This window comes from Paralichthys olivaceus, chromosome 8, assembly GCF_024713975.1.
Source record: "Paralichthys olivaceus isolate ysfri-2021 chromosome 8, ASM2471397v2, whole genome shotgun sequence".
NCBI classification, from domain to species: Eukaryota; Metazoa; Chordata; class Actinopteri; order Pleuronectiformes; family Paralichthyidae; genus Paralichthys; species Paralichthys olivaceus.
In genome coordinates, this window is record NC_091100.1 from 23,129,067 (window position 1) to 23,141,982 (window position 12,916).

At 40.0% G+C, this 12,916-nt stretch overlaps 1 protein-coding gene across 4 annotated transcripts in view; it reads left to right on the forward strand.

The window, feature by feature from the left end:
- The window catches only part of LOC109627589 (testis-expressed protein 2-like), a 31,014-nt gene extending 18,154 nt beyond the window's left edge, over positions 1–12,860 (forward strand). For 2 of the 4 annotated variants that reach the window (XM_020084210.2, XM_020084211.2), the window contains exons 4-13: positions 545–745; positions 1,082–1,406; positions 1,579–1,778; positions 2,215–2,376; positions 3,018–3,117; positions 7,882–8,008; positions 9,573–9,686; positions 9,883–10,092; positions 10,510–10,630; positions 10,900–12,860. In XM_020084210.2, the coding sequence (XP_019939769.2) occupies positions 545–745; positions 1,082–1,406; positions 1,579–1,778; positions 2,215–2,376; positions 3,018–3,117; positions 7,882–8,008; positions 9,573–9,686; positions 9,883–10,092; positions 10,510–10,630; positions 10,900–11,049 (1,710 nt within the window). In that variant the 3' untranslated portion in view covers positions 11,050–12,860. Of the gene's footprint in view, positions 1–544; positions 746–1,081; positions 1,407–1,578; positions 1,779–2,214; positions 2,377–3,017; positions 3,118–7,881; positions 8,256–9,572; positions 9,687–9,882; positions 10,093–10,509; positions 10,631–10,899 lie in introns of those variants that run through there. The other 2 variants (XM_020084212.2, XR_011243772.1) reach the window with 2 other exon arrangements.
- Positions 12,861–12,916: the final 56 nt, after the last annotated feature.

The window sequence follows — 12,916 nt, forward strand, 5'->3', positions numbered from 1 at the left end:
TTTAAGATAAATTGTATGTGTTTATCATGCACAGTAGGTTAGTCTTATCTCATTTAAGGCACTGTATCTGTGGGATGACATGCAATTTAAGAAGCACATTTCCACACTCAAGTGAAAAAGTAGCTAATAAGTTAGATGTGCATCCTTAATATAGCCAGTGGAATTGAAAGCTCACTCACAAAGCAAATGACAACAAACTGTTTATGAGGTAACTTGAAAAGACGGCAGATACAAGATACCCTCTCATCAGTGTGAAGTTCATAGAGAGAGACATGTAACCTTTACCGTCAATGTTGTATGGGTGACAACACACTGTGATTAGATATTCAGAGTGTCCTCATTTGCCAGGCACAGTTTTGGATTGCCATCATCTTTCATGTTTGTAGTTGTTCAAAAGTGCTTCTCTCTCAAAGGGCACAATATATAAGTTTAAATCTTTACAGAGAGAGGATCATCAATATGTGGAAGCTTATTATGAAAGTTTCAGACATTAATCCTTGAAATGTAATCCAAATAATGGAAAGTCATAATGTCTTCCTTGCAGGGCTGGATGAATGAGATATCAAACTACGACCCAGAGACGTACCACGCCACACTGACCCACTCTGTCTTTGTCCGGTTGGAGGGCTCCACCATTCGTCTGTCTAAGCCCAACCACAACATTGCCCGCCGTGCTGCACACAATGAGCCTAAACCTGATGTCAACTACATCAGTCAGAAGATCTATGACCTTACCAACAGTAAGGTATGTTGTCACCCTATTTTTTTTTATGTGACTTGTTAATATAAATAGAAGTATATCCATCTGTAAAGCTTTGAGATCTTTATGGATATGTGTCCCTTATCTTTCAGTCACTTGTTAGTGTTGGATGTCAATGGTTATCACTCATTGAGCTGATACATTTCTGAATGATTTTAAAAACCATTTCTGAACAAGTCTATATGCACTTCATTATTTCATCGATATTGCAAATGCCATTCACCTAACATTGTATACCTTAGCTTATGGAATGGTTCCAGGTTGAAAAACCTCAGTAAAAAGATGGAAACCAAATATCATGAGATACGTTTTTCCCCTTAGGTATATCTAATGCCGCAGAGCCTGGCCAGGAAGCGTGTGTGGAACAAAAAATACCCAGTCTGCATCGAGCTTGGCAAACAGGATGACTTCATGTCAAAGGCGGAGGGGTGGGATGCCAGTGAGGGCACAAGCATAAGGGACAGAGGAGAGGGCAGCGGAGGACTACAGGAGCGAGGATCTCCATCTTCATCCAGTAGAGACCTGACCCTTTATCTGTTTGGAAGGACTGGAAGGGAGAAGGAGGAGTGGTTCCAGCGGTTCCTTTCTGCTTCGAGGCTCAAGGAAGACTTGAAGAAATCTTCCAGTGTTTCAGGCAGTAAAAGTGGTGAGAAAGTTGAAGTTTGTGTCTACAAACCCTCTACTGCTGTTGTAGAGTTTGTCTTTTTCTTAAGAAAAGTGGCACCACCAAACTAAAGCTTGGGTATTTTAAAATAGTAAAAAGTGAGAATGCAGCATCTAATTCCTTCCATAATTCTGACGTTTTCTGTGGCTCACAGTTCAGAGCTCTCACAGTCGCAGCAGCAGCCGTAGCAGTCTGGACGAGGTGCTGATTCCGCAACCAAGTGCCAAAACCAAGCCGCTGTTGGACTACAGTGTGTACATGGCCAGTTTACTGCCAGAACAGGCAACAGTCAGCGCTTCAACTGCCAGCCCTGTTCTCCTGAGTCCTCAGAGCAGCCCTGGAGCTGACAAGAAGGTAGCACTTTCTCATCCCCCTTTTACAAATTTTTCAGATCATTTTGCAGTTTAAGGCTTCATCCACACTACTACATTTTCTTTTGAAGACATCATTTTCAGAGCCTCTAAAACAGCATCTTAGCCATGCAGAGTTAACTCCAGAGACAAACAGCCACCTGCTGTGGCCCCCAAGCTCCATGTGCAGCTATCACTGTCAACGGACAACATCACAATCCACTTCTCAGCTTTCTGTAAGGACATTTAACGTGAAAATACAGTTTTCAAATGAAAACGTAGTAGTATGGATGTAGCCTTAATATCACTGTGTTACAGGTAGTGTAATTACAACAAGTGATACTGAGGGTGAAAGGGGTAGAATGACTTGTATTGTAGTGGATATAAATTTTGGCACAGACCCTCTGATGTTTTTAATATTTTGCCTGCTGTGTATTTAGCTTCAGAACAGCACTTCAGCTCAAGTGCAGCCCAGAGGGGACGAGGAGGCCGTTGCCTGGGTGAATGCGGCTCTTGGTCGGGTCTTCTGGGACTTTCTAAACGAGCCGTACTGGGCTGAAGTGGTCTCCAAGAAGATTCAGATGAAGCTCAGCAAGATACGGGTGAGTGGATCAAGGACCATAGCAACCCTCCCTTTTAGAACAGGGTTAAAATTTTAAGTTACAGTAGAGAAGAAGTAGAGTTGTAGTCATGTTTACCTTCCTGCTATAAACATGTGTCTAGTCACACACAGAGTGCACACACAGACACACGCACACGCACACACACACACATACATGCACACACACACACACACACACAAATATGCCCTCCAAATGTCAGTGTATATCTTTATCTTTGTAGCTCTTTAAAGGCCCCAGCAGCTCCACACTGGGCTTAGCAGCAGAGGGAAAGGAACCCCTCATCCTGGGTTTCGATCCCTTTGTCCCATTGTTTCTGTCTGATCTGGTACCCCAGGCCTGCCTTTCTTCCTTCATCTTGTAATTTGCTTTGGTCACTGTGACTGTTCACAGTATACCTTGTCAATAGCTGCAGGCAATATTGTAGTCTTAGTACAATAGTCCACCAAGGACTGAAGCACAGACAGATGATTACAAAGCATTGTTGAAGGCAGAGTGTAGCTTCCATGCTTATACTTGTATAGGAATTGTTTTAGTATTTTGGTTATGTCATCATCTGCAGATTAATTATTCATGTGCAGTGTGTTCAGCTGTATGAGTTGTATGCTTGTCTCTTTTTCCAGTTGCCTTACTTCATGAACGAGCTAACTCTGACAGAACTGGACATGGGCTCAGCTACTCCCAAAATCCTTGGGGCATCCAAGCCTTCAATTGACTACAGAGGCAAGAGAGAAATCGATTCCAAACAACAACACATTTGTACATCCAGACACTTGCACACAACGGGTGCCATAAAAAGATACCTCTCATGTATGGCTAGTAACACTTACTGCTCGACCTTAGGAGCTCTATATGCTATATTCTATATTCTTGTGTAGTATATGCTAAGTCAAAGAGCTTACCTCAGTGTTTCACCTCAACAACCCAACACCAGTCAGTTAGCTATGTCAAAATAAGAGATAACAAAGATAAACAATGCTAATAACCTATAATAGGTTTGGGTATATGAAGTATTACAGCTTTTACAAGATATTAGTGATGGAGGTCATGAGCTTGCACCCTGGACTAGTCAGTAAGTTACCTAAGCTGCATGTATTCTATTAGATTCACACACATGCATACTACATAAGATTAGCTAGAAATACAGGCATTTAAAATTCCACATTGGTTCCAGAATTTCTAAAGAGATGCACTTATGCAGCAACTGCAAATAGCCTCCTCCAGTTAAAAAAAATCTTATCTATTTACCAATTCAAGAAATCAGTCTGTCTTTATGTGGAACACTCATCTCAAAAGTGCAAGTTCAAATTAGGTATTGATCTGGTGATATGTTCATTAACAATAAACTTAAAAAAAAAACAGGCAATAAGCGCTTTGTAGAAGCTGTTGCTTGGACTCATTAGCGTAAATGACATTATCAATCAGGAAAACAGCATGTTCACAACAGTTGGCGCGTTCATGACATCAGCTACAACAACTGATTCTCCAGTTCAGGGTTCTGTGTACTGAGTGGAGCTTCACAGAATTTTGTTGAACAGGTGAACAGCACTTTGTGCAGCAGCAACATCAGATCCCTTTCACAGTTTCGGACAGAAAACTGCAGCCAGCATCACCACAGGCCAAGCAAACAGCCCATTTCAAACAAGCTGATTTACAACGGACACTGCACCAGTTTACACAAATGCATCTAAACCTGTGATGACTAGCTTTTTCCTGGCTCGCTCGCTCTCTCTCTCTCTCTCTCTCTCTCTCTCTCTATATATATATATATATTTGTAGATCAGTGTCCATCATTATATGCCAATCTAATGTTGCACCCTCGTACGTCTAGCTGTGTTTACACAAACACTAACCACAGTTTCACGGTTGTATAGTTTTATATTCTTTCACTGAACCACTTTTTTGTCAATGTTAGTGTCTATAATAAAAGGCTGTCGTACCTTTCTGTCACTAACCGAACTGCCTGCCTGCGCGCACCCTGCCCTTGCTATTACTGAGCATGACCAGAGTCTTCAGCTGCAGAGACAAACACCACTGAAGCCAGAAGTTGGTGAGGGGAGTCATGGAAAAGTTGACTTCTAGCAGTTGTCAGTCATTGCACGTTCTTGTGTTTTGGTGACATATCTTTGATGAGAGGGATGATGGTAGGGGGTAGGATGTATTGTTTTTTTTAAAGTGTAGCCTGCTCTTGCTAGCTTTTCCAAGATTACCAACCATAGCTTTAATTTAAAGTAGCAGTGGAAACAAATATTGAGATCAGTAATGAAAAAATACTTAAAACAAAGGTCCCATCATGATTTTTGTACTCATACTGTGCTGGTGGTAAGGAAGTCATGTACTTATGAATCAACATTGACACCACTTTTAAAAATGCAGTAATGGGTATGCGAAGATAAACACTTTTTTTTTAAGCCCCAACAAGTGGGAAATAGTTTCATCCATAACTAATAACAACATAAACCATTCTATTCAATAAGCATGCAAAATGAGCTTTATTGTGCATCATACTGTGGTGTAACACGCACTTACACGCACTCAGCTTGTCTAGCAGTGGTGCCCTCGAGGTTAGAGAAACATGCTTGATTCCTGTTGGCTCTTAGCTAGTTAAATAAAGTACAAACCTTTGCCTTACTTTACAGCTGCGGCCAGAGTGTCTGATAACACTGCTCAAAGTTCAGCACAGTTTTGTTTACTGGGACGCTGCAAAGTGTTACAAAAGGCATGTTTGTCTGATAAACATGAAGAGATCACTTTCAAAAAATATGTTATGTACTGAAACACTTCATAAACGAATAAGTAATAAGAGCAGCACTAAGCACTTCAGTAGATTATATGTGAATCATACAAATGTAGGTCTTAGCGTTGTGAGAGATCATATATTCACTAAGTCTCTAAAGTTTTTCGGTGAACTCTGCTCCAGTTGTGATCAGAAGAAGCTTTGTCTGCGTCATTTTTAGAGGAATCCTCTGATCTTTCCGACATGCATCAGCAATGAGCTTTCTATCACTTTTGTACCATGTTGCTTTTCTCATTTTCCTCTGACAGGTCTGTCTCCTCACCACTTTCACATGCGTCTCCAGCTCTCTTTCTAGTTTTCTCTTCCCCCTTGCATTCGCTTTCATATCATCTTCCTCTTTGTACCCTTAGTCACTCTTTATTCCCCAGTAGGTCTCTTCCTCCCGTTCCATGAGTCACTACTACATTTTTATCGCTGCAGCACTCACACAACCCTATAATGAGAGGAGGAATTAATTGCATCTCCAACTGAGATGGCAGAACAGTATTTCTCAGATCTGTTCCAGGCAAAACACACCTCAATAGCCACTCCAAATACATTCAGGGTATGTGTATTATAATTTGGAAAGTGCAAATGTTTTGTGTCTTCCTAACAGATTGCACATGAGTTGATGCCACTGTGGCAAAGTGGCTCAATATTACACACACTGTATGTCTTGGAAGCGAAGGTCTTACTATCTACTTGGCTGAAGATAGCATAAGGTGTTTACTGATCATTGATCATGTTTCTCTTTTCAGCTGCTCATTCGTATGCAGTGAAACTGAATGTTTCCCCTCTTCTGCTTTTTTTGTCCATGATCAGTGAACCTTTTACTTTTGAGTGGCTGTTTGAAGACTTTCAGTGGAACCAGTTCAGTTTAGTTCCCCTTTTGAAATTTCCGCTGGTGTTACTGTAGCTGTATCCGCCAGGCATCTCAAGTTCTGCCTTTTCCTCGTCTCACCCCCCTCTCCTTCCTGGAACAAGCGTGCTGAGTGCAATGGATCGATGAACCTCTCCAGCTGTGTATGTGTGCATATGTCAACAAACAATTTTCTCTGCCTGCTTGTACCTTTATGTCCATGCAAATTCGTTTTTTTAATGCCCTCTGTTGCCTTATGATTATGTTTTTACAATATAATGTTAATTGTAGGATGCATACAATCCATTAAACCCCAACACTTTTATTTACTATGTGAAAGTCTTTGCCATGTGGCATGTGGTCATCCCAGTTAACGAATCCATGCCCTTAGCCAGCTGCTCAGAGACTTTTTTCTCCTCTCCCCAAACTAACAGGACATAGTACCCTGCACCAATCCCTGACCCAGCCGGACATGGTCCTATTATTATAATGTATTATATATCTCAGGAGAGACGAGTGAACCAGATCCACTTGGCTGAGCAGACCCAGCATGTTCACTCTGCCTCTCTGTCTTTCTGATTGTCTGACTGTTTATTTGTACTCAGTGCTTTCTCAAACCTCCTTTTGACTTTTTGAAACTCAATTTCTCTTCACTCCCGCTCTCTGAATGTTTCCCTCTCTGTCACACCAGACTTATTGCATTATCACTTCATTTAGCACAACTAGCTGGTGTTCAGGCAACAGAGCAGTGATGAGAAGGCATGTAACTTCAGTGCTGTTAGTCTTTGCAGTGTTTGCCTTCCATTGCTTATGATCATATCTAGAAAAACATTCTTTTTTTTCATGGGCTGTTGTCGGGAAAGCTAACTTAATCTAATTAAGCTTGCTGGTAACTGTGCACCAAAGGTGGCACTATGTTTTTGAAAAATTTTCTGGACTTACACAAAGTATATCTTCACATGTTTTTTTATTTATACCTAAGTGCTAAATGTTTCAGTTTCTAATCCTTAATGACTTTCATTATCTGACGCCCACTCATCACTTTACTCATCAGTTGTCCTTTGCTGCCGTCCAGTGGTGCACTGAGAACCCACACCCACATTTAAAGTTAGTTGTTGCTCTTTGTGTCACTGGAACATGTGATCTGTGTTGTGAGGAGAGAAAAAACAGAGATCAGAGTTTGCACTGATACAAGCCAGGCTTTCGGTAGACGCTTTTGAGGAGTTTGTATATCCAGATTACAGCAGGTTTAGCAGAGCAGGGGAAAATGAATAGAGGGAGAGCCCTGCTTATGCATCCAGTCCCCCCTGCTGATATCAAACGGGGGGCTTGAGGGGGAAGACTGCATGCTCTGCGACTGTTTCTCCTCTGTTCAAAAGACCTTATGATCTCTCCGTCTTTCTTCTCCCTCTCTTCGCTGGGTGTTTCGCTGTGTCGTTCTCATCTAAGCGAAGGGATCAAGAAAATAAAATCTGTCGGGGTCCCCGTTTCTGTTGATGCTCGAGGAAAAGAGGGGTGCCACAGAATAGCGGGGGTAGAATGCGAGAGGTGAGAAAACAAAGGAGTGAGAGAAAGATAGAGAGATGAGGCAGCTAGGATGACTGTGGCCGGAAGAGCTTTCCATGTCTCCACTACAATCAACTCTGCTTAAAACCTCATAAACACGGGTTTAACAATAAAATAAAATATTTAAGATGAGACAGATTTGTCAGCTGGTACTTTTTGACACAACTACATATGTATGGTCCCTGTTGGAGGATCTGTTTATCTATCTTGTATCCCAAAATAATACATTTAACAGTTTCACATCTCTCATCTGCATCTCAGATCAACATTTCTATGTTTCCCTCAGGTCTTTGGTTCGACTTGGAGATTTCCTACAGTGGCTCCTTCCTGATGACCTTGGAGACCAAGATGAACCTCATCCGCCTGGGCAAGGAGGGAGAAAGTCTTCGCTTAGGGGAATTTGGCAAAGATGGGTAAGACTGTCAAGCTCCATCATACCACATGCACATTTTACAGAAGCCCAGAGATATTCCTTGTTTGGATTTGTCTACTTTTCCCCCTCTACACGCATCAGCGCCAATCTCTCAATCTGACACCTTACCATTCTCAATTAGTGTTTTATATATTTTGTATGTTCTCCTTTCTTTCCACTGTTATGCTCTCTCTGCCCTCTGGATTCTACCTTTATGTGGCTGTTAATTGGATGCATTTCTGCTCCTGGTGAGTGCTGCTTGATTTTCAACAATCGTCGCCTCCGTTTGACTTTCATTTTCTAGTTTGTATGTCTATAGTTTGGGGGTTCTCTCATTTCATAACACCATCCAGTGCTTGATCTAAGTAGCTATTCATTTCTTAGAGTTTTTTCTGTGCTTTTTTCAATGTTTTTGGCCCTTTTCATCTTCTGAATGCATCCTCAGCAATGAAGAGAAACGCAATATGTTCTGCTACTACTTAAAAGTCTGAGAACACACTCCCTTTTCCAGTGTTCCTGTGATGTAAGCAGTTCAAGTCCAGTGAATAACAAGGTTAAATAAATCAACATATTATACCCTCCAACAATTTATTCATTCTATGCTCCAATTAAAAAAACTCTGAGACATTGAATCATGTAAATGTAAATAATAGCTGGAACCTGTATGTCCATACAGTCCATACAGTAGAGATTCACCAATCAATCTTTTTCTCTTCTCATACTGATGCTGATTGAATCTAGAACATACTACTTGTTATCCATACATTACTGTGTCACTAAGATTGGATGAGTTCACAGACAGGGGAAACTCAGAATTTTCTGACATTGACAAAACATTTATTGATGGATGACACCCTAAAACACTTAATATGCTTAGAGTCTGTGTCAGTATGAACATGACTTATTGATCAGTTTCATATCAAATAACATCTAAAGGTTCAAAACACTGAGCCTCAGCAGCAGTTTCTTACCGACTCGTTTTTCAAAACAATGACATTTCCAAAGGTTTATCACGTGTTTTTATCTCCAGACTAATGTTTTTCATTTGTCGCACTGGAGCGCCCAAATTTTTCATTTAGGTGCATAAGGTCTTGATCGATTCAGTTCAGGATATTTCATTGAACAATACCTAGTCTGCTTGGATATTAAAGAAATTCTCAGAGAACTAAAGTGTTAAACTGCAAGGAAACCTCTAACTTGGTATATCATTAAAAGGACATGACATGTCATGACAACTAATTTTGTCAGGTGATATTTTGTTCCAGAAATTATTGTGATCGTTTTGAGACCATTTTATGCCACTAATATTATGATAATATTCAATCAACAAAATTAGAAAACAACCGAGGAAAAGGTCACACTCTGAAGCTCTGATGTGTGAGCACCCCTGACTGTATCCACACCTCATTTGTGCATCATTCTGTTGGTACAATACAGTACAATTCAGCTGCTTAGCACAATAAAGCACTGTAGGACCATGTGCATGTCTTAGTGCATGAGTGTAGCTGTGCATGCATGCATTTTTGTTTGTGCGCACTCTAATCCATTTGTTTACTTGTTTCCAGACACAGGCCACGGACTTACTGCCTGGCTGATAGCGATGAAGAGTCGTCCAGCGCAGGCTCATCAGATGAGGAGGACTCCTCCGAGCTCTCAAATGACTCTGCAGGAGCCGAAGGGTGAGTTCAATTTTATATACAGTCTTTGTATAGCTGCTCAGGTAATAGTTTTAAAAAATGTAACAGGGTTTAAATATAGACTGTGATCATCATTAAAGGAAAAATAGAGACATTTTGTGTGTGTATTTATGAAATGTAAAATTACAATACATTTTGTAGGTGACTTTAACCCTAACCCTCCTTCTGCTGAATACAGTTTTGTTGGAGGCCACAAGCCGAGCAAGATCATGCGCTTTGTGGACAAGATTACCAAGTCCAAATACTTCCAGAAGGCCACAGAGACAGAGTTCATCAAAAAGAAGATGGAAGAAGTGTCCAACACCCCCCTCCTGCTCACAGTAGAGGTGCAGGAACTCCAAGGAACACTGGCTGTCAACATACCCCCTCCACCCACTGACAGAATATGGTACGTGAAGAGAGTGTTGTTTTTTTCCTGCATAATTTGTGGAATGCCGTGCACAATCAGTTTCCATGATAAATAATCACATCTTCTTTACAGATAACACTTTCCCAGACACAGGAAAACACAGGAGATTCTGTTGATAACAAAGGTCTTCAGATTGCTAACTCATACTCTTACTCCTCCCTCACGTCAGTCTCAATGACAAACACACTTAAATTTTTTATTACACATAATCATTTGAAACATCCCTACCAAAACTACCCAAAACTCATTCTACCTTGAAACTAAATGTTTTATTGAGAACATAAAATCTAGCTCTTTGTTCGGTGCTACATTGCCCTCTGCTGGTGCATATTGAGACTTATTTGTGAGCTGTTGAAAGAGCGCACAGTTTATTGTGTTGACTATTTGCGGTTGCAGGTATGGTTTTAGGACGCCACCTCACCTGGAACTGAAGGCGCGACCGAAGCTGGGAGAAAGAGAAGTCACTTTGCCTCATGTTACAGACTGGATAGAGAAAAAACTGAACCAGGAATTCCAGGTATTTATAGAAACTAACGTTCAAATTTTTATGTTCAGAATTAGAAATATCAATAGTGAGTTTGGAGATGAATGCAACTGAACTAATATAACATATTACAAACAGTTACTTAGGTTCAGTTACTTCTAACCACATTTTTAAGATGAAAGATCTCTATTTTTAGTCTGTACCATTCATGTTTTAGATGCCAAGACTTTGTCAGAATATGTTAAAAAAAAAACTGTTATAAAACTCACTGTCCCCGCCTCAATCTGTTTCTCCTCCATTAGAAAGTTTTTGTAATGCCAAACATGGACGACGTGTGGCTGACCATCATGCATACTGCCATGGACCCTCGCACAGCCAGTGGACCATCAGTTGTCCCCACAGTCGACACAGAGCCTTCACAGCCAGAGAGCGACAGCTCCAGCCAGCCATAAAGATTGTTTACAGTATTTCCAAGAGCTTATGAAGTCCGAGATGGGAACTGGAGCCAAAGTCAATATGTCAGACACTACTGTAAGTGGATTTCTCACTTACCATAGAGAAGAATTTAAAGGAATAAGGTAGAGTTGACCAAGGATACTAACTGTTGCTTGCTGCTCTGTTCAGTAGTATTTACGGTGCCAGAGAAAAGTGTGTGTTGTCTTTGAAGGATTTATATAATAATAAGGACCTATTAAATAGGGACTGATATGTGAAGAGAGTTATGTGTGGTTTAAGTAAATAAGTGGCATATATGTGGATACAGAAGTTTATAATGTCCTCAATGAACACTGATGTGGAAGCATTCACCAGATACCTTACAGCCTGCAGATGAGTCTCTGCTGCAGCTTGAAAGTGAGATTGTGCATCGTAGCCCCTTTTTATAATAGAAACACAGCAAGTGGAGATTTACAGTATGCTAGTATGTTGTGAATTATTACTGTGTGAAGGTGTAAGCAGGAGAGGAAAGCACAGACATTTGATGTTTTGTTTATTTGCCAAAAAATGTTAAACCTTTAAGTGGCTTTATGTGAGCAGTTTCTGATCAGGTGTTAACAAACAGTATTCATTTGTGCTGTGACCACACCCTGAACACCTCCCATTCATTTGCCAAACCCCTCTTGTATACCAATTATGCCGTTATACATATCTGTGTGAAAATATTGCTCAAGCGCAAACGTACATAATGTAGGGGGAAGCATCGTTCACTCTGTAAATTCCACTTTAATGACAACAAGTGCAATGACAGAAACGCTACACAGGCTTTAGTATGATAATGTATAGACATTATATTGAAGTTCATGTGAGATGAGAAGTATGAGGCCTCTAACACATCAATTGAATGTATGTATGGATATTTACTTTCTTTTGTGATTATACGAAAAAAGTTCTTACCCAGTCACAGTCTGGGTGGGGTATGCAAATTATTGCACAAATACAAATGAAATATTTCTTCTTTTTTTTTTAATGATAAACACTCTCATGTTGCATATATAGGTCATTAAACCGGTATGTTGATGAAGTGATGTGTTAATCTATTTATCATTTATACATTATGGGCGTTAATGTTAATGATGATATTGGAAGTAATTTTACATGACCATTTTTGATATGTGACAATGCTTTCATAAGCCTCTACCTGCCATGCTGTATGCGGAAAGACACACAGCGTAGGAAACAATACTTGGGTTAAGTTAGTATACATACTCTGTAGTAGAGCATTTATTGCCAAGAATGCATAGTCTTATTAACAGGTTGCCATTCTAAGACTACCTTTTAACGCTGTTTCTAATCTTAACCAAAGTCCTCTGATTGAGCAGATAGTGACAGATCTCTCAGCTTAAAGGTACACATCCTGCATCGGTATTGCTGTGTACATTTCCAAATGTGCTACAATAACTGCATTAACATTGTTTACAGGAATTATTACCTAGTTTTCATTTATTGCTCTTAGCACTGTAAAATGATTTTTTTTTCTGTATGATTGACTACCTTTTACGCCCTGGCTACTTTTTGTTTAGTATTTGTTTTGAATGACTACGTGAGATGGGCTAAGATTGTATTTTTTTGTATTTATTATTTTCTGCATCTTTGGAATAAACAGAATGAAATAAGAATTTTGAGGATATATGAAGGTTGTGTTATGATTTGTATCTGTGGGTTATTAATGAGTTTTTAGAATGTAAAATTTAATTTTAAGGCCAAATTCAGTGATTACATGTATCTGCCTCATTTATGGAGCTAAATAAATCTGTCGATGAAAACATCTTTGTGTGTCCTCAGTTGTAGACACAAATCTTACTAGATTTGTATTTATTTGTT